At 41.3% G+C, this 22,325-nt stretch overlaps 2 protein-coding genes across 9 annotated transcripts in view; one reads left to right on the forward strand and one right to left on the reverse strand.

Annotated features, from left to right (window-relative positions):
• Nucleotides 1–14,978, reverse strand: part of Kif9 (kinesin family member 9) — a 65,503-nt gene extending 50,525 nt beyond the window's left edge. Inside the window, exons 1-5 of one of the 7 annotated variants that reach the window (XM_046437163.2) lie at nt 13,388–14,971; nt 7,711–7,808; nt 5,613–5,778; nt 3,956–4,062; nt 792–1,016 (exon numbers count right to left, since the gene is read on the reverse strand). In XM_046437163.2, coding sequence (XP_046293119.1) covers nt 792–1,016; nt 3,956–4,062; nt 5,613–5,778; nt 7,711–7,808; nt 13,388–13,424 — 633 coding nt within the window. In that variant the 5' untranslated portion in view covers nt 13,425–14,971. Of the gene's footprint in view, nt 1–791; nt 1,017–3,955; nt 4,063–5,612; nt 5,779–7,710; nt 7,880–13,387 lie in introns of those variants that run through there. The other 6 variants (XM_058576706.1, XM_058576708.1, XM_058576707.1 and 3 more) reach the window with 6 other exon arrangements.
• Nucleotides 14,868–22,325, forward strand: part of Klhl18 (kelch like family member 18) — a 51,379-nt gene continuing 43,921 nt past the window's right edge. For both annotated transcript variants that reach the window (XM_046437166.2, XM_046437167.2), the window contains exon 1: nt 14,868–15,203. In XM_046437166.2, coding sequence (XP_046293122.1) covers nt 15,075–15,203 — 129 coding nt within the window. In that variant the 5' untranslated portion in view covers nt 14,868–15,074. The remainder of the gene's footprint in view (nt 15,204–22,325) is intronic.

Consider the following 22,325-nt stretch of genomic DNA (forward strand, 5'->3'; position numbering starts at 1 on the left):
CAGCACCACATAAAATAAAATACATAAATTAAATAAAGGTGTTGTGTCCATCTACAACTTAAAAGAAAATTGTGATCGTCCTTTCAGGTGAGCACCACCCTGTCTGGCTGTAAGAGCATTTTTATAGTAAGAATTCCATTTGTTTTCTAGTCCTGAGAACTGAACATGCTAGGCAAGCATTCTACCACTGACCTACATTCCTAGCCCTTATTTTGAGTCTGGGTCTATGTTGTCCAGGCTGGTATAGAACTTGCAATCCTCCTGCCTCAGCCTCCCAAAGTCACTGGAATTACAGGTGTGGGCCACTGCACCTGGCTTTATTTGTATTTTTATTTTAAGACATAGTCTAAGTTGCCCAGGATGGCCTTGAACTTATGATCCTTGTACCTCAACCTCCCAAGTATCTGGGATTACAGGTATGCACCACCATGCCTAGCTAAAGATGTTTATCCTTATTTTTTCTATGTTATAAGGGCTCACAATTTAATATTAACTAAAGAGAAAGACAGGGTGAGAGAGAAAACACAAATAATTTCAACTCTGTAAAGAAAAAAAACTGCCCCAGGAAAAAAGGCTGGAAGGAAATAAACTAAAATGTACATTATTGTTGCCTTAAGGGAATAAGTTTATAAGTTAACTTTTTTATTCATATTATTTAGTTCTGACTGAATTTGCATATATTAATATATTTATTTTCAAAATAAGTAGAAAACTAAAGATGGAGGAGGGAGAGAGTGGGAGGGAAAGGTTGGCCAGGAAAGGAAAGGAGCCCTTTGACTTGATCATCTCACCTCAAAAAGGAGACTGAATGCATCCTCCTCCTGACTTGTGAGGTGGACTGACAAGCCCTTAATGAAGACCCCCTGAGGATTTTCCACAATGGTCATTGGTGTGACTGAAGGTCCAACATAGGGCAGAGTAGACAGGAGATCAAACAGGCTCTCATTATAGATTTCCAAGTAGGAAACACGCACAGTGATGGCATGTGTGGGGCGCTCTTCGATCATCCTAAAAACCTAGATGGGAGATTGGACAGCAGTCACCAAGGGCAGAACTCCAAGAACCAGGGTCGCTCTTACCTCAGGAGAGAAGATCAAAAAGTATAAGACAATTCTTGTCCTCAAGGAATTCATCATAATCTAACTGGCATGATGTTCATCATCAATAATTATTATGATTAGTCCAATGGGTGATATTAATTATCATCTTATAGTTGTTTGAAGCATGACTTCCTGATTGGCTAACCCTCATCTAGTCCCAAGAAGTAGAGGCATGATGAGTGAAAAAGATTCTGAATTGAAGATCTCTTACATATGGTATTCTCTATATCTACACACCTCTTTTCTATCTATTATTTAATTTCATCCTCACAAATCCCCTATGGGAGGCAGGCAAGAGCAATTCCCATTTATGGAAAGTTCCATGCATTAAAATTTTCCATAGTCACTCTGATAATAAGGATAGAGGCAAAGCCAGAATTCAGCTTCCTTAATTCCTAATATCCTCCCCAGCATGACTTTGGACTAGTCTTTTCCCCCTCTTAAGTTTCTTTTCTTTCTTTCTTTTTTTTGGTTGGGGATTAAACCCAGGGCCTTGTACATGCTAGGCAAGCACTCCATTACTGAGCTACACCCTCAGTCACAGTACCTTAATTTTTTTCCTTATTAAATAGAGAATTGGGCTGATAATCCTCAAGTCTCACTTTTTCTAAGAGGTTAGACTTGAGATGTTCAAAATGATAGATAGTAACCACAGATGGCTGTTGTACACTTGAAATGTTGCTAATGCAAATGAATTTAATTTAAAATTTTATGTAAATTAAATTTTAAAACTTATTTCATTTATCAGTAAACTTTTAAGTATGTTTGTAACAACTTTAGTATGTAAATCTACTTCTTCTCTTTTTTCTTCTTTTTTTTTTTTTTTTTGGATTAAACCCAGGGGTGTTTAACCACTGAGCCCTTTTTATTTCTTTTTATTTTTTATTTTGAGACAAGATCTCTAAGATAAAAAAAAAATCTCACTAAATTGCTGGGGCTGGCCTTGTACTTGCTTCCTGCCCCACTGAGATTATAGACAATGCCACCACACCCAGCTAAATCTACTTTTTCAACTCGAAATTTTACAAAATGTGAATACAGGTATTTCTGACTAATACTTAGTGCCTAAATTGAAAGGTACTCCCCAAGTATAAAATATACATCAACTTTCAAAGACTTATTAATAGAAAAATAATGTGAACTATTTCAATAACTTTTATACTAATTACATTTGGAAATTATATTTTGAATATACCAAGTTAAGTTATATTGCTAAAATTAAGCCAAGAATGGTGACACCTGCATGTAATCCCAAGCGATTTGGGAGGCTGAGACAAGAAGATTGCAGGTTTAAGGCCAGCCTTTGGAATTTAACAAGATCTTGTCTCAAAATAAAAAACAAAAAGGGGTGGGGATGTAGCTCAGTAGTAAAGACCCCCTGGGTTCCATCCCCAGTACAATATAAAAAATTATATTGTTAAAATTATTTTCACACAAGGTGTAGTTGGCACACATATTGGTACTCCCAGCTACTCAGGAGGCTGATGCAGGAGGATCACAAAGTCAAGGCCAACCTGGGCAACTTAGGGAGACCCCTCTCTGAAAATAAAATTAAAAAGGGCTGGGTGTCACATTCCATGACTAAAACTTAAGGTCCCTCCAGGTGAACCTGGCTGGCACGAAATAATCACACAGAGACAGAGAAATACTTTTCCTTTGGGTGTTACGACGGCTCCTCTGACCTTAGGGGTCCGTGGAAAGACAGAGAGGAGCATGTGCTGAACCCTTTTATTGGGGAGAAGCCATTCAATTGAGGCAAGGGGTCAGGTTTCAGGGGGTTGAGTCTAGTTTCGTGATGTCAGCTGTCAGCAGACTGACTGACATCTAGGAAGGCCATGACCATCTCATGAGCTGTGTGGGGATCATAAGCAGAGCGAGGCCCGCCTAAACAGAGGGGCAACGTCGGTTCAGTCCACTTTGTGCACTCAGTGCTCATAGTTCACACACACACAGCCCATGGCTGGCTTGCCACATCTCCATGTTCTCATGGCTCAAGGCTAAGGGGTGCTTGATTCCTATGTGGCAACTCCCAACTGCTGGGGATATAGTTCAGCAGTACAGTGCTTTCCTACATGTGTGAGGCCCTGGGTTCAAACACCAATATCCCCCAAATAAGTAAAATTTCACCTATTTATTTTTTAAATGTAGCTACTAGAAAACTCAAAATTGCATATGTGACTTACATGATATTCCTATTAGGTGGCACTGGACTATACAACTGAAGACTGAGATGCTGAGATACCGAAGCTTTAGATGGTTTATATACTAGGATATCTATACTTCTCATAGGACAAGACTGTCAAACCACAAGATGCTTTAGTGGGAAGGTTTTTTGCTTCCTCCTCCAAACATAGTCTTCACAGAACCCAGGCTAGCAGGCCCCAAAGGAAGGCCTTTATGCCCTGTCTTCAGTCATACTTCACTAAGCCATAGTTGACACAGTTTTGAAAGCTCAGGTCATGGCTCGCTTCTTGTCTTTGCTTTTTAAAGGCAATGTTGGGTAAAGAAGCCAAAGCCGGCCAGTAAAGTAGCTCTGAAAGAGCCCACATTATACTAGTTAAAACAAGGAAGGACTTTCAAATCCTTAATTACAGAATCACAAACTATTGGAACATGCCTGCTCCCTCTTTTACAAATGAGGAAACAGTGTGGGTGTTTGAACCTCTAGTCTCCTGAGGCCTCTACCCCCTCCCCCCGCCATGTGAATTTATTCTGTCTATAGTACTGGTACCAGTACTGGCTGCAACTCCTCTGAGGGCCAGATCCCATTATTTCTATTAGCTGATCTGAAATTGTCAGCATCTATGGCAGAGAGGGGACCTATGTGACATCCCACCCATGGGCCCATTCTCTACCTGCTGCAGAGCACGAGGGAGGATCCCCCGGTGCTTGTAATTCTCAGTGGCCCCCGTCATGGTGTATGTCTTGCCAGCTCCCGTCTGCCCATAACACATAATGGTACCTGCAAATATTTCAGAACACATCTCAGTGACATCCAGGAAAATAATTCTAAGGACAGTTCTCCCATTCCCCAGCATATCCAGTGCCAAGCAGAACCCTTGTATGAAGGTAGCCAGTGGGAATTGGCCAAAGACATTAGGAATTCCACCATGGAGGAGGATGGGCAAGCAAAGGAGTAGTAAAACTGATGACACATAAACAGTCAAAACATGGGTATCTGCTCTGAATTTGTAGTCCACCCAGTGCTCTAATGTTGTCTGCACCAAGAGATGTTCTGGGCCTAGAGAGGGAGAGAGGGAGCTTCTAGTCCTAGAGCTTCTGAGAACAGGGAGTTTCAGGGAAGTGAAGAGTGGGAACTTTTACTTAAAAGATGAGGAAGGGAACAGGAGCATTAGACTCTCATCCTTCTCTTGCAAGGTCATGAACTGCTTGGGTCTGGGTCTGGCAAGAGTCATCAACTTATCCATAAAAACAAAAAAGGCTTTTAAAATCTCCAGGAAGAGATAGAGTAGAAAGGGCATTTCCTGTCAACATTTGCAGATTCGCACAGGACAAAGAGAGCTCCTAGTTAGTCCAAGGTCACTTCCAAAAATGGACCATCATTACTGGTCCCTGATCTGGTTCCACTGAATACCCTGAAAGACTTTTCATTTGTGCTTTTCACATCCTTTAGGTCTAGCATCACCACCAGGCTCTGAGACATGAACTACGTAGTCACCCTGGGCTCCCATCTGCTCTTGCTTTTGGCTTGATCCCATCCCAAAGACTGCTTCTGGGTGTTTACACAGCAGACCTGACAGAGCAAGCACTCTACACCACTGATCCCATGTTTTAAGATTAATAAACTTAGACTGAATAAGTTTTTAAAACATTCTTAATAAAGCTGTTTTTACTTTGTTGAGAAAAATCAATCACTGATGAAGCTTTTAGGGATAATATGAATAATTCTATACTGGAATATGAACAGTACAGGGATTACAATAAGTTAGAATAAATGGAAATAGTTTCCAGCAGGTAGCTAAGAGAAAAATGTATAGACTTCATCAAATTGATCATAAAGACATATTGTCAAACTAACATTTTAACAGGACAATAGTTGAACCTCTACAACCTATAAAAAGCCAGGGTCTTCTAATCATCCTATCAAGGTAGGATCCTAGGGCAGTGGGTCAGGTATGCCCACAATGTCATCAAGCAAATAGGAAGTTTTCCACTATTAAGAACATGAAGACAGGGGCTGAGGATGTGGCTCAAGCGGTAGCGTGCTTGCCTGGCATGTGTGCGGCCTGGGTTCGATCCTCAGCACCACATACAAACAAAGATGTTGTGTCCGCCGCAAACTAAAAAATAAATATTAAAAAATTCTCTCTCTCTCTCTCAAAAAAAAAAAAGTAAAAAAAAAAAAAAAAAGAACATGGAGACAGGAAAATGAGCCTACAAATGTTAGTGAGTTTATGTTTTATTTTATTCACCATAAAATACTTGTATGTCTTCCTTCAGAAAGTGATCCTCAGGTTCTTAGATAAAACAACAATTAATTAATTTAATTACCATTATAGCCATCAAGGGCTTGAGAAACCACATCCTTTGCGACTGTCTCATACACCAAGTCCTGAGAGGCATCATGGAGAACCCCATCCAGCTTGAATGACCAGTCTGTTTGCTGGTTATTGACAACTCCTTTCCGGATATCTTTTTTTAAGTGAATATCAATGCTCTAGGAAAACAGAGAGAAAGGAAGGGGGCGAGGGGGAGATGGAGAGGGGGGAATGAGAGAGAAAGAAGGAAGGAAATTATATGTCAGGTACAAAAAAGCCACTGATACCAAAGGCCTGACCTGGAGAAAAACGAGGAAGCAATCTCATTTTGAGGTTGCTAATGAACTTTAGGATGAGCAGGGACTCCCATATAGATGAGATTCTGGATGAACAATTTGGTATAGAAGAAGGAAGCTCCTGCAGGGAGGTCATATCACCCTGTGGAGGAAGATCAGAAGACAAGCACTTCCTAGTTTCAGTGTCTCTCATCCTAGTTTACAGGGTGTGGCTATTTGGCTCCCCCATCTATGAAATGGAGTCAAACCAATTTATCATGTTCTTTGTAAACAAGACTTAGACATATCCTACAAGTATAGGAGGCCTTGAATTAGGTCAGAGGGAATAGTAAGCTTGGTGACAGAAGCCTGGGCTTGAGCCCTGTCACTGGTTAAAAGTGGTAAGGTCTCCCTCAGCTCTGCATTGTGGTAAGCACCTATTTCTACATATATACCATAGCCCAACGTGAGTAATGATGAGGTAGCCACAGAAAAGGCTCTGGGCCTCCCAGACACCGTCAGTCACTCACTGGTATTAGAGGAAACTGAAGGTGCCCAGCCTACTTGTAATCAAGATTTTTAGAAGTATGTATCTTCATTGCAGCCAAAGTGGCAGCAGCTGGCTTAGGAACATACTGGGTAAGGTCAATGCCTCTTAAGATTCCAAGCTTCTTGATGGGAATTCTGATGTAAAAATTATCTTGCTGAAATTATATACTGGCTGCTCTAATCCAAAAGCTAAGACCTGGCCACGCAGAGAAAAACCAAGACCAAGAAGACAGGTTTGGTTCATACATATATAAAATGCTCTGTGCTTCTATGTTCATTGAAAACACATACTGTAGGGCACATTAAAAAAATATTTATTTTTTTAGTTATAATTGGACACAATATCTTTATTTCATTTATTTATTTTTATGTGGTGCTAAGGATCGAACCCAGGGTCTCACACAGGCGAGGCAAGTGCTCTACCACTGAGCCACAACCTCAGCCCCTATAGGGCACGTTTTATAATGCCACATTTGAGCTCTTTTTTGAATGCTAGAACCTTAAAGTCTTGAGCAGAATGCCCTTGAATTCTTCTTTTAAAAAATGTCTCAATGCTGGCCAGATGGACCTGTACACGTTTTCACATCTAACACTCTCATGCTGTTCTAGGCCTGTCAAAGGCTTCAGAAAGATTCTTAGGACAGTGGTGAAGGTACAGGGTGAATAAATCTTCAGTACTCATGATAAGAGTCTCCCCTACTGCTTGGATAAATTTAACAATAATCAACTCAAATCAACACTCTTTTTTTTTTTTCTCTTTTTTTTTTTTTTTAGTATCAGCGATTGAACCCAGGGGTGCTTAACCACTGAGCCAAATTCTCCAGCCCTTAGTTGTTTTTTTTGTTTGTTAGGTTTTTTTTAATTTTTATTTTGAGACAGGGTCTTGCTAAGTTGCTAAGGCTAGCCTCAAACTTGTGACCTTCCTGCCTCAGCCTGCCTAGTAGCTGCAATTACAGATATGTACCCCCATGCCTGCTTCAACTCAATGCATTCTTACTATACCCCTGAGAAATTATATAATGGAAGATACGATCACCAGAAAATTTTATGGGTGTGGAAAAATGCAGGGTAAACTTCTTAACAGTAAAATTGTTAATAAAGGACAATTAAAGATGGGAACCTCATGAACTTTCTCATTTAATTTCGATGTTGAGGGCATGGTTTGGATTTGATGGATCAATTCTGTCCTGGTCCCTAAATAGTTGTTTGGAAATAGGATCCCACTGTAGTGAGGTAGAACAGAGATAGAAGGACCCAGGAAGGCAAAGACAAACACATTCTACTTACTTTATTGTCATCTCCATATCTGATCATTTCATGAGCAAAGTCATCAGTGGGTTTGACACGGACAAATGCATGAACCTTTTTTCTGGTACCCATCCTAGCTAAAGAGAAGAGGACAATGAAATTTTCAGTAGTCATCATCAAATAACAACTAGAGGAGTCATTCATTTAAGAAGATCCAAAGAGAGTGACCTGCAGCCCATTTTTCCCTATCCCCCTGAGAGCCAATCTTCCTTTTCACCTCTGCCTTTCAATGCCCTCTGGATAGTGCACCGCTCAACAGGTATATGTACTTCCTGCTTTGAAGGCTGCTTCATCATTTTCTACCACTGACCCAAAAGAGAAATACAAAGAAGAAAGAATATTCCCTTTAGTTGGCCTATTCTAAGCTGTTGTTTCTAGAAATATTCTGCGTAAGATGAGTCTCCTTATGCTTTGCCTCATCTATTATATGCTTGTTATGAAATTCACTAAAAGTAGTTTTTTCTTTTTGTAGTACTGGGAACTGAACCAGGAGTACTGGTTCAGTAATATGTCAATTGTTTCTATTTTTTAGTTTGAGAAGAACTTATTAAGTTGCCGGGGCTGGCATTGAACTTGCCATCCCAGGCTGGCACTGAACTTGCCATCCACCAGCCTCAGCCTCCAGAGTCACTGGAATTACAGATATGCATGACCACACCCTAGTTTTGTTTTTTTCATTAACATACCTTTCAGGCTGGGGATGTGGCTCAGTGGTAGAGTGTTTGCCTAGCATATGTGAGGCACTGGGTTTGATCCCCAGTATCACAAAAAAATAAATAAATAAAGGTATTATGTCCATCTATGACTAAATATTTTTTTTAAAAATATACCTTGGGCTGGGGTTGTGGCCTAGTGGTAAAGCACCACATATGAATAAATGAATAAAATAAAGGTCTATCAACAATTAAAAAAACATTTAAAAAATATACCTTGCTTAGGATGCAGCATCCCCTCTACATCTATCAGACTAGCTGGATCAGATTAAGCATACTTCTATGACTAAATGCCCTAGAAGTATACTTAAGCTATTCCATAATCAAACAGTCCATTGAGAGAAAAACCATAGTCCCCTACCTCCTTTTCCTCTCCTAAAACCTAACTACATTCTCATCAATTTCCTTCAGGTAGCCACACATATCTATCTTCCTTCATTTATATTATGACAATTATTATACATAGAATACAATATTAAACATTTGATGTGGCTGTATGGAATAAGATGGAAGCTTACAGATGAAAGTGATAGTCATTTAGGTAAATGTTCCATAATAGAAAAGACTTTCTTAAAGAGGTAAGGGCCACAAACACCATAAATAGTTAAGCAAACTCAAGGTGCCCAATTAAAATATATTCTTGTAAAACCTTTTAAATAACGAATTGCAAAATCCTTTAAATGATAACTAAGAAATCTCATATCTTTTTGGAGACTAGTATTATGAGTCAAATCACACTTGGCCCTCTCCTGGGAGTGCCTGCAAAAAAATATTTAATACTAATTAGACAGTAAGTTTAGGTTCTAACACTGACACTCAGTGGAGAAACAGAGGGTGATTAAATAGAGGTGATAATTATGCTGTTTTTCCTTTTTGTGTACTATAATTGAACCTAGGGCCTCATATATGCTAGGCAAGTGCTATATCACTAAGCTACATTCCCTGTATTTTATTTCCCTTTATCTTATTTTACTTTATTTAGACAGAGTCTTCCTAGGTTGCCCAGGCTGGCCTTGAACCTCAGTCTCCTGAGTAGCTGGAATTACAAGCATGCATGATCAGATCCAACCGATTGCACTGATTTTTATTACTTTAAGGATTTTAAAAATCTGACCAGCTTTTCAGGTGTCTCATTATATATAATGATGATAATATCTTTGTTTGTTTTGTTTTTGGTACCAGGGATTGAACCCAGAAACACTTAATTAACTACTGAGCCACATCCCCAGTCTTATATTTTGTGAGACAGGGTGTTGTTAAGTTTCTTAGGATCTTGTTAAATTGCTGAGGCAGTCTTGAACTTGCAATCCTCCTGTCTCAGCCTCCCCATCACAGAGATTACAGGCGTTCACCACCATGCCTGGTGATAAAGTCTTACACACTGAGAGAAAACGCCAAGAGCTCTAAGAAACTAAGTAAAATTCTATCTGTGAGAATCATCAGTTTTGTTAAATCTAGGTAATATCAAAAATAAGATAAAAATCTATGAGCTGGGTGTGGTGGTGCATCCGGGTAATCCCAGCAGGATGCAGGAGCATCACACGTTTGAGACTGGCCTCAGCAATTTAGCAAGACCCTCATCACCTTGTAAAACTGTAGTGGCATCCCCTTCTTCATAGAAAATCTTAAATTAAGCCTCTCCAGAAATCATTACCATAATTGACTTTAGGACTATCAGCAAAAAAATCTACAGAAGAGTTCAATGTAGTTAAGCTTCCTATTTCCTGCTGCTCTATCTTACTTGGCCAGAGGCCAGAAAAAGATCAGCAGTCCAAGTGCTGAACACCCCTTTACTAGTTTTTCACAATTAGGGACTATCTAGTATTTTGTAAGATATATAATAGATTGTAAAAGTTTTCAAGGGGGAAGTGTTTGCAAATGCAAAATGTGATAAGAAAGATTCTTTAACAAGGCCTCTGGTCTTGGGCTGCAGCTTCAGAGATGTTTACATTTCAAAGAGAAGAGAAGATGTTACTAATTGGGCTCCATGGTAACAGCTGGCAGGGGGAGGGAAGAAAGGGGAGAAGAAGCTCTACCCTTCTCAGGTGCTGACCTTGAAGGGTTAACGTGCCCAGAACAGAGAAAGAAAAGCTGCTTATGTGTGAACTTCTGCAGATTGTGAACTTCCCAACCCCTCCCCCTACACACTGGGTTTAAAGTTCTGAAACTGCTTGAACTCGGGGTTCAGGGGGATTGATTGGTTACAGTGAAAGCTTTTCCCTCTGAACCTGGCTGCAGCCAAATAAATCTGCTTCCTGCTAATTCTTTGGTGTTTGACCTCGTCTGTTCCTACAAAACCATGTCTGAAAATAAAAAAACAAAAAGGACTGGAGGTGTAGCTCAGTGGTATCGAGCTCCTGGGTCCAATCCTAATAATAATAATGTCTATGAGGATACACTGAATGAATAACATCATTGTTCAAAACTATTGGGAAAAAATACAAAATACAGTTTTAAATTCTTCTAAAATGGAAGATTTCTAGTTTTTTACATATAAATATATCTTATTTCCTTTTTTTTCCCCCTGGTAATGGGCATTGAGCTACTTCCTCCTCTTTTACTTTTTATTTTGAGATAGAGTCTCACTAAGTTACTCAGGCTAGCCTTGAATTTGCAATCTTCCTGCCTCAACCTCTGGAGTCTCTGGGATTACAGGTGTGCACCATTGTGCCCAGCTACATATAAATTTTCCTAAAATCAATCTAACCTTTTTTTATCTGCCCCCCCCACTCGTAACTTGATAATATCACTATGTAGTTTATAGTCATGTAGTCCTAAGATAGGGCTCTCAAATTTCAATACTTTCACTTTTACAGAACCATGAATATAAAGAAAAAATGTTAAAAGTCCATTTGGGGGCTGAGGATGTGGCTCAAGCAGTAACATGCTCACCTAGCATGCGCAGGGCGCTGGGTTCGATCCTCAGCACCACATAAAAATAAAATAAAGATGTTGTGTCCTACGAAAACTGAAAAATAAATATTAAAAAACTCTCTCTCTCAAAAAAAAAGTCCATTTGGAATTAATATTCTAATTTGAATGGACAAAAGGCCCAAAGGGCAGGATGTTTGTTGCATCACACACTTGTCTTTTGATCTCTCCATCAGGATTGGACCAATTCAATAAGGAATGTGACTTTTGCCCCTAAAATCCTGTACTTTCAAGGGGGAGGATAGAGTTGAAGGTAAAGAAAACTCCTGGAAACACTTTTAAATAGGACAATCATAGGCTGGGGGTGTAGCTCAGTAGAACACTTGTCTAGCATGTACAAGACCATGAGTTTGATCCTGAACCCTGCAGCAGGGGAAAAAAAGGAATTTGCTAAATTTATGAGAAGTTAGAGAAACATGAAGCATAGGAACCTGACTCAATTTCAACCTTCAATTTGGAAAATGGAAAAAAAAAAAAAAAAAAAATATATATATATATATATATATATATGGAGAAATAGCTTGTTTGAACCTGCAAAGTACTTCAACAAAATGATATGATATCCAGTATTTTTAAAAATTTTTCTTTTTGTTTTAAATGGACACAATACCTTTATTTTGTTTATTTTTATGTGGTACTGAGGATTGAACCCAGTGCCTCACATGTGAGAGGCAAGCACTCTACCACTTCACCACAACCCCAGCCCCTGATACCCTAATATTTAAGGCCTTTCAGTTTTTTTAAAAAAAAAACTCCCAGGCACAACAGGGATTTCTTTGTGTGTGTGTTTTTTAAGTTCTATTTAGTTTTTTTTTTTAAATATCTTTATTTATTTGTTTTTTATGTGATACTGAGGATCGAAACCCAGTGCTTCACATGCAAGGCATGCACTCTACCACTGAGCTACAGCCCCAGCCCAGGGATTTCTTTTTTACAATTATAATTAATTGTTTTTTTAAAAGCACATTAAAAAATAATAATATTTTACATAGGAGTTACCTAACAAAAAATTTTCTTTTAAAATATTAATGTCCTTCCACATTTCTGACACAACTTATGATGATCAGTTTTCTCTTAAAATTATATGAACTATCATCAAATGGCATTAAGTGTCCCTGCAGAAGCAAGTTAAATAGAGACAGGTGCTCCTCTTTCAGCTCACATTTTTGATGATGGGGGCAAAATAAAACCCTGACCTATTATGAGTCTTTCAGCTGTCAAATCAAGTAAGCAAACATAGTACTTACATATTTGCCTACTATAGAGTATGTATATACTTCCTACATTCCTCAATTCACTATTTTATGATCATCTTTTCCTAGCCACTATGGGGTCATTCAGACTTTTTGATTTTCAGAAAATTAATCTGAAAGATATTGAGGTGAGCAAAGAAAATGGCTTGTCCAAATTGTCATATCTGTCTTTAAAATTTAGCTCTAGAAATAAAAAAAGCCACCAATAACTCTAACACAAAGTCCTACCAGAAAACTGAAGAGAGTATCTCATTTTCTATTTCACTTCAATCTATGCTATGGGAAATTAGGAGTAAAGCAAAGTGTATTTTGACTAAAATATTCTATTTCTAAAGCTCTGGGAACAACTCCCCCACACTAGACCCAAGGGCCCATCCTCCTGCCCAGGGAAGTTCAGGTACCATTCAGGATGCTCTTTAAAAGGGACAGAAAAGAAGCAGGGGAGCTCTGGGACCTGCTGCCCAGGCCTCCCTCCCTGAAGCCCCTGCCACCAACAGCAAGGGGTAGCACAAGCCAGCACAAAGTAAACCCAGAACCTGCCTCTTTTCTGCCATGAAATTGCTAACATGCACATGCACATGCAACCAGCCTGTCCATGTTCCCAAGGTCTCCTGATGCTCATGTTATGGCTCCAAGCATGTCATGAGCCATACCTGCCTGCAATAAGCCTTCCCTATGATCTACACCTCTACTGTGTGCTTGCTATTCAGCAGCCCCTCAATACCCAAACATTGGGGGCCCCATGCCATTTGCACTTACTGAAATACTGCTTGTTACTATTCTTACGCCGCTTCATTTGTGTGGATTTCAGCTCCCAAATTACAAGCTGCTTGAGAGCAAGGAATGTGCCTTTTATCTCTTTTGAATCCCCCTACGATATCCAGAACAGTGCTCAGTGCATAGCAGGTGCTCAAGAAATGGTGGTTGGTGGTAATGGTCGTGGCTGGAAGTCAGAGGATAGGTGAATCTCCATGTGTGGGCCCATCTTCAGTCACTACGAAGAGAGTCTCAAGGCGCAGATGATGTGACTCCCCTTCCAAACCACATCCAGTACCCTGACCCCTCAGTTGTTCTTCAGGATACTTGCTTTCTAGGTTTATTTTAGAGGCCCTCAACATACTCCATTTTAGTAGTGTCCTTTTCCCTCAGAGCTTTGTGAGGAATACCCCTCTCTTTGGAGCACCATCCTTAACACCTGTGAAATAAAGTGAATCTGAGTGGCCAACAGCAGACCTCCAAATTGAGAGATTCACTGTTTCCTCATTTGTTTTAGGGGTGGCAATGAAAGGAATTGCCACCCACAGCTCCCGAAGGCTTGACAGGAGATGAGGGAGCATCTGGTGTGATGGCTGGTACCCAGGCAGTCCCTATTTTCTGGCGCTCTTGCACAAACCAGGGGCAGAGGCTACAACAGCATCTGAACCCCAAACATAGGGTTCAACCTGGCCTTGGGCTGGAGTCAAGACCAGCATGTAGGCAAAAGTAGCCTTTCTCTTTTTTCTCACCTAACTTGCGGGAGCCCCATGAGGAGTGTGGGTGGCAGTGGGCCTTGGGTCCATTCCTCTCTTTCTCTGGAGCGGTTTCCTCATCTGCAAAGCGCAGGACTCAGACTGATGTTCCCCAAGGTCACTCCAGTTTGAAAACTAACAGTGCAGAAGAGTCCAGAAGACCCCTGGCACCCCTGCCTCACGCCCTCTATGTCTGGAGCACGACGTGGGATCCTCACGGAACCAGGGAATATTAGCCCCGAAGGTCCTAAATCGCTGCCAGAATAAAAAGGACCCTCTGAAGCCGCGTGCCTTCCTCTGCCAGAGTTTCACAAACTAGCAAGCCAAGCCGGGAACTCCGGGATAGAGTGGTGCTGGGAATTCAGCCACTGCCAGCGGCCAGGACGCACAACCTCATCGGGCCTCCCTTCTCCCTAATCCCACTGTCGCGCGGCCCCTGCTCACCGCTCCCGAGGCAGCGGCACTCGCCCAGTGCGACCGCTGCCGACTGCAGAGACCCAAGCTCTGCACGCGATCTGGACACGCCAAGAGCTGCTGCCGGGCTGTGTATAAAGTCGCCATAGCAACGGGTCGCCTCGGGGATTCCGGAAGTATCGTGGGGTGGTGGCGGAAATGAAGTGCACAGCACTAGGTCGAGGATACAGGTAAGGTCAGGACAGAATCGGAAAACAGGAGATGTGGCCAGTGATTCTAGGAAGACTGCAGCAGCTGCATGCGCAAAGCCGTGTTCCAGGTAGAGAGGAAACGAAGGCTGTGTATGAACCAGGAAGCGGGGCTGCAGGTCTTCCGGCGCAGAAGAATTTGCGATTACGGCGGCCGCGCAGGCCCGTCCTATTCCGGCTCAGCGTTCCTAGCTGCGTTAGGTGCGCGCCTACGCCCCGCCCTGGTTAGTGTGGAGCCGGCCGGCCACGCCTGCGCAGTTGCGGCGGTGGGGGAAGATGGTGGAGGACGGTGCGGAGGAGCTTGAGGACTTGGTGCACTTCTCCTTGTCGGAGTTGCCTAGTCGCGGCTACGGCGTCATGGAGGAGATCCGGCGACAGGGCAAGCTGTGCGACGTGACGCTCAAGGTGCTGCGGGATGGGCGGCGGCTGGCTGACAGGAAAGGGGTCGAGCGGGAAGTAAAGAGCTGCGGGTGACGGGGAAGGGAGGTCGAGCGGGCAGAGGGGTGGAGAGAAGAGAGTGGAGGGAGATCCTGTCGTAGGGAGAGAGGTGCCAAATGGGAAGAGGGACAGCTTTCAGCTGTTGGAAGAAAAGGTTGAGAGGTGCGCCGCCGAGGCCCTCAGAGTGGGAGACACCAAAGTGCCCGCCTCCTTTTTCTGTCACACAGACCAGAGAAAATGTACTTACAGCTTCTCTTGGGAGGAAGGGGCGGTGTCTGGCTCCACATTTGGGTGGATACCACTGAAGCATCTTCTTGTGCACATAGAGATTTCTTTGTGCCGCTCGAAGTTGACTGTGCTTTCGTATAGAGGTGAAGGCTTCTCCTTAGGTGTCATTGCTTGTCCTTGATTGTTAGAATCTTTGAGGTGGACAGATGCTCTCTCACACTGGAAGACCCCCACCCCCACCACCATCACCAAAAGGTCTATTTTAACCACCCTCCCTACCAGCAGTCACAAAAACCAACCCCCCGCCCCCCGCATTGCATGAGTCTTTTCCTGCGGAGAGACATGCTGTGCTGCTTCTTGGACAAGCTGCTGAGACATGTGGAACCCTCCAGGTGGGGAGATGGTGCTGTCATTAGTGTTCCCTATTGGACTTTAGCTGGAAGGCTCTCAGCATCTGAGTGACCTTCCTGTTTTAAAAAAACAAAACTATGCAGAGATCTTTTTGCTTTTATTTTCTACATGGTTAAGGAAACCTTGCTTCTTCCTTAACCAGCTACCCTGCTAGAGAGGGTAAAGTAGGATAGTTAAGAGTTTAGATTGGTGACAGGAGGATTTGGATTAAAATCCCAGTTGTAACCTTGGACAAGTTATTTATTCTCTCTAAGCCTCAGTCTTCCAAATGTAAAAATAGGTAAGGTTCCTAAATTCTCCATGTTAGTGGGAGGATTAAATGAGAAATTTTGTGGTATTCTTTGCCTTATTCCTGGCCAAGTTCTCCAGTGGTGCTATCAGGTAGGGCCTGTAGGATAATGGACCTGCCTTTTCACTGTGTGAAAGGGGACTTGGGTCTCTCCTTTTCATCCCTTTAAACCCCTCCTGAAGGAAATGATTTTCCAGGAGAGGAATACAGTGGCCTGAGAAAGGGGCAGGATCTTCTCAGGTGAGAAAGAGGAGCCAAGAGGATTAAGAAAACTGAGCTGGACTAATGGAAGCAGAGGAAGTAAAAATAAATGAGAGATTTTTGTCCACAGAAATAAATGTGAGAGATGTGGAGATTTGTAAACAGAAGAATGATCTAGTTGTGGAAGTAACATTTGGTGTGAATAGAGACTGGTGAAAAGCAGTAATAAGGAGGGATTTTTGGATTTAGATTTAAGGTGTAATGGTGAATTAAGGGACGCTTTTGAAACACAGAGAAGCAAAAAGGGCATGACAGAGTGGAATGGTCACAGATATTTCTACATAAAATAGTAACTTTCATTTCTACATTTAATAAAAATATCAAATATAGTAGATTTATAGCAAAAAATGCCTGTATGACTTTTTTTTTCCAATTAAAATGCTTTCTGTTTATTGAAAGGGACAAGTAAATCATTCAGATGTAGTACCATCTGAGTGTCAGTATGAATTACTGTTTCAAGGGCATAAGGACCAGTGTATAGGCCTAGGCTAGAGCTGGTCAGAACTGTAAAGACCAATCTCTTCTATAAGGCCTGAGAAGTGGTTCAGTGACTGTAGGGCCAGGAAAAGGCCAAGCATACCAGGTTCTGCTGCATTTCACTGCCCTCTACAAAAACTGTGCTGTGAAACTTGTTTGTCACCACCCCCATACATACACACACAGGAAATATAGTCTTTCCTCAAATTTCTGGCAATTCCAGATTGTTTTTCAGATAAACAGGCACTGAAAAGTTTTTTGGTATGTGATGACTTGTTGACTAGTGGGCCTCCCTTAGGGCAATGGATCTCAAACTTTAGCAGGCACCAGAATTCCTTGTTGGCCTTGTAAAAACTCTGGGTTTTGGAGTTCACCCCTGAATTCTGATTCATAGGTCTGGCATTGGCCCAAGAATATACATTTCTGTCATGTTCTCCAGTGGTGCTATCAGGTAGGGCCTGTAGGATAATGGACCTGCCTTTTCACTGGAATGTGTTCAGACTCCTCAGTCTTCTAGGTGTCCTCCTAGATGATATAAATCTGGTTGTTATCATTCCAGGAGTCTTGTGTGAAAGGGGACTTGGGTCTCTCCTTTTTGTATGGCAGACTTTGAGTCAGTCCCCCTAAATGGTGCCATTTCCTTATTTTCAATGGTGCCCCAGTTACACAAGTCTGGAGTCGCTAGTTCATCCTGTTTAGAGAGTAAATCTCCAGTCTTCTGCTAGGGCAGTGACAGAGTGTTGCCTGGTGGAGGGGACCAGTACTGCCTGTTTTGGGCTCCTCCTTATGACACACCTTCAAAAGAAACTGGCAGCTCCAGTGGTTGAATTTGCAGTGGCTTTACATCTGCATTACTCAGAATTCTCCATCTAAGTCAGTTATTACTCATTTGTCTGCTTTTCATCTTCTAAATTTTTTTCTTTTTTTGGGGGGTGGGGATGGGGGTTGAACCCAGATGTACTCTACTGCTGAGCTACATTCCCAGCCCTTTTTATTTTTATTTTTAAAAATTTTTTGTAGTTGTAGAAGACAGCATGCCTTTATTTGTTTATTTATTTATTTTTTAATACAGTGCTAAGGATCGAACCCATTGCCTCACACGTGCTAGGCAAGTGCTCTGCCACTGAGCTACAGCCCCAGCCCTTTATTTTAAATTTTGAGACTGAGTCTCATTAAGTTGCCCAGGCTGACTTAGCCACCCAAGTTGCTAGAATAACAGATGCGTGCCACCACACTTGACCATTTTCTAAAATTTTGTAGATTTTTCTAATCTGTTTCTCTACTTCTTTTTCCTTGGGAGCTTCACTGTTTGTTTGTTTGTTTTGTTTGTTTGTTTATTTGTTTTGGTGGTGGGGTTTTTTTTTTTTTTTTTTGGTACCAGGAATTGAAGCCAGGGGCATTTAATCATTGAGCCACATCTGCAGCCCCTTTTATTATAGAGACAGGGTCTTGGTGAGTTGCTTAAGACCTTGCTAAGTTGCTGAGGCTGGCTTTGAACTCATTATCCTGCCTCAGCCTCCCAAGCAGCTGGGATTACAGGCATGCGCCACTGCACCCAGCTTGCTTAACTGTTTCTTGAACATTAGTATGAGAGGCAGGATGATGCAGACTTTGGAGCCAGACTACCTGGTTTTGAATGCTGGCTCTGCTACTTCTTAGCTGTGAAAACCTGAACCCAAGTTCTTTAAATGCTAATGATTCAGTTTCTTCATCCTTAAAATGGGGATCATCACCTACCTGAGTAGTGAGGATTCTATTAGTTAACATAATGAAACACTTCAAATAATCATGTAGTAAATACTTAGTAAGTAGTAGATTTTGTTGGGGGTACTAGGGATTGAACTACTTAGGGGCACTCAACCAATGAGCCACATCCTCAGCCCTATTTTTTTTTTTTTTTTTTTTGTATTTTATTCAGAGACAAGGTCTCACTGAGTTGTGTAGCACCTCACCATTGTTGAGGCTGGCTTTGAACTCATAATCCTCCTGTTTCAGCTTCCCGAGCCAATGGGTTTATAGGCATGTGCCACCATGACCAGGAATTGAGTCCAAGGGTGCTCTCATCCTCAGTCCGTTTTGGTGGGGGCAGAGAGACGGGGTCTCACTAAGTCACCCTGGCTGGTCTCAAACTTGATGTCCTCCTGCCTCAGCCTTCAGAGTTGCTGGAATTACAGGTATGCACCACCAGCCAGTCAATAATATTTTTTTCTTAAGAGACAGGGTCTCACTATGTTCTGCGGACTGGCCCCAAACTCCTGGCCTCAAGTGACCCTCCTGCCTTAGTTTTCCCAAGTAACTGGAACTACAGGTGTCCATCACCATTCCTGACTTTTTAATAATTTAATGAAGTTTCTAGAGGGAGTGGAGATAAATGTGTATGTTCAATCTGCCATTTTGAATTGATTTTTAGTGCCTGAAAAATTTTGGCTGATTTTATCTGAACAGAATGTTCATTGCCTTAAAAAAGTTGCAGACCACTTTATACTTTAGTAGCTTACATTTTAAATATCAGAGTCTAAGCCAGAAGGGGAAGGAACTTGTTCAAGGTCACAATTTGGATTACACAGAAATAGGGATAGACTCTAATCTCTGAGTGCAGAATGAACTGTTCTTTCATACTTTCTTGTTATCTCATCTGTGACAGTGACTGAACTGATTTCAGGGGCTACCATGTGAATTTGAATTAATCTCCCTCCATTCACTATACTCATGCTTAGCAACATATCATTTTTACTAGTTTTCCAAGATTTAGAGAGAGTGTGAAAGTGAACATTTGCAGACAAACCACATTCTCAAAATTCACTGCCAACATTTGAACCTAGACTTGATTTTTTAAAAATATTTGAAATTTAAATACCCAGCAAACTTATTGAATAGTTAAGCAGAGGCATGACAAAAAAGAGTAATACATTAGTTTTTTTTTTTTTAATCACATTCTGTATCTGTGGTAATCTGAGCCTGTTATCAGGAAAAAAAAATGGTCCTTTATCTTAAAGATTAGGAGGATAGTAGTGCAAGAATCCTTGGCAAACTTGCATCAGGATTGGTCTAGATAGAGAGGCTTGTGTCTATGGAGGTTCTCATCCCCTCTTTCCATTTCATCTCTTTTTCCTCTGGGCTAACAGAAGCCCAAGGCTCAGGCAGCATCTGTTAGGTTCATCTGTGTCCAGCTAGTTGGACAGACTTCCCAGATTCAAGGCGATCTGTAGCCACCAGGGTTTGTATTTTTTTCCCACTCAACTCCTTTCCTTTTTCTATTTTTGTGAGAGCAGAATGGGAGCAGGATGATGTCACTAGACCTCTGCAAATTATTCACAAACTTATAATAAACTTAGAAGAGAGAGGAGATATGTGTGTGTGTGTGTGTGTGTGTGTGTATACACATTCTTTATTTTGCGACCACTGCTAAATGGTTCCTGAAAGATCTACTGCCATCAATCTTCTCAGCATTTCTCCAAGGTCCTGCTGAGGTTTTTGAGCCAGGATCTGAGAATTTACCTCCAGAAGGAAAAGAATGGTATTAGAATAGTTTCTAATCCACTAAATCCAGGTACAGAATTTTCACATAAACTGGTTTCAAGAACTGCTCATTTTGAGTCTAGAGTCTTGCCCAATTTGTTGTCTCAACTGGCCTTGTGATGAAAGAATAGGTGGAGAAGGATGTTAGGAAATGAAATAAGGACTTGTTGATGCATGCCATTTTTGTTGTGTGTACTATAGTGAGTTAGTTACACAGGGATAATTATAGAGCTAGAGTAATCATATTAAAAGGAGCCTGTAGAGGTCCTCTATCAAAGCCACTCATTGAGAAGGTTAAAAAACAACAACAACAACAACAAAAAACAACCCTGAGGCTTAGAGCTATTAAAGGATTTGCCCAAGGTACAAAGCTATATTTGATATTTGCTGAGATCCAACCCAGCTGTTTTCATATTTGTGGAAGTAATGCTTTTATATCCTCTGTCACATTACTCACCTGCTCTGCTAATGGTATGAAGCAGAGCAGGGAACAGGACATCTTTAGTGTCATCTTTGAGCCTGGAGGGCAGTGATGGGTATGGTTTTAGCTAAGAAAAGAATGCAGACCACTATTATACTTTAGTAGCTTGCATTTTATTTATTTATTTTTTAAATTTATTTATTCATTTTTATGTGGTGCTGAGGATCGAACCCAGGGCCTCATGCATGCAAGACAAGCGCTCTACCACTGAGCTATAGCCCCAGTCCCAGTAGATTGCATTTTAAATATCGGGGTCTAAGCCAGAAGGGGAAGGCACTTGTTCAAGGTCACAATTTGGATTACACAGAAATAGGGATAGACTCTAGTCTCTGACTACAGGGTCAACTGTTCTTTCATACTTTCTTGTTACCTCATCTGTTCATGACAGTGACTGAACAGTATTGTCTGTTAGTCTTCTACACATGACTTCTTGACACCTTTTGATTTTTGAAGTGACATTATATTGGAAAACTCATGCTTCTGAATACTTGCTTGTTCATTTCTGGGATTTACTACTGGTTTTTCTCATGTTATTGTGTTCATCTTCAGCCTTATCTTTTGGTAATGAGCAGTTAGAGTGGAGAGGAAAGATATGCTCCTTAAGGAGCAAAGCACTTGTGATGTGAACTTCATATTCATAAAAATTCAGCTTTGATCTCTTTCTTATTCAAATTATATTGTGGGTAATGCTGTTAAATTTGGACACTGATTAGGTGGATAAGAGAGCTTAATGCTGCCTGACATATGGGTGAGGAGAGAGTTGAAGATGCAGGCTGGGAAATCTGTTACTAGCAGAGCCACATTCATGAGCTCACCCTTGGGCTTGGCTAGGTGAATGTGAAAAGCCTGTGTTTGGGGATGCTTCTTACATAGACAATTCCTTTATTGTTTTGTTCATGAGACTCCTTTGCTTGCCCTTTAGCCCCACATAGTTTAGCGTTATAGAAAAGGAGACCACATTGTTTTTCTAAAGGTGTTATTTCTAGCTACTGCTAAATTACAAGTAAGACATTACCTTCCTACTAGGCATCTTGATGCCATTTTGGCATGGCACCAGCCAAATTCCCTGTGGTTAGCTTAGGATGATCTTAGGAAGAAATCCTAAACAGCTGACTACATCACTGCTTCTTCCCAGGTGGGGACAAGAGGAGTGAACTAAGGTATGTGGTGTGAACTAGAAGCTGGCAAACATAGTAAATATTTTAGGATTTGTAGGTAATACAGTTTCTCTTATGACGTAGCTTTGATGTAGTGCAAAAGCTGCTATACACAGTATATGAATGAATGGGTGTGGCTGTATTCCAATAAAACTATTTACAAAAACAACTGTAAACCAAACCCAGTTGACTGTAGTGTACTGACCTCTGTTATATTTCAATATGGTCTTTGGGTTTTTTTTTTCATATTTTATTGGTGCATTATA

This window comes from Marmota monax, unplaced genomic scaffold, assembly GCF_021218885.2.
Source record: "Marmota monax isolate L192 unplaced genomic scaffold, Marmota_monax_Labrador192_F-V1.1 WCK01_AAM20220418_F8-fsc00021, whole genome shotgun sequence".
In the NCBI taxonomy this organism is placed as follows: domain Eukaryota; kingdom Metazoa; phylum Chordata; class Mammalia; order Rodentia; family Sciuridae; genus Marmota; species Marmota monax.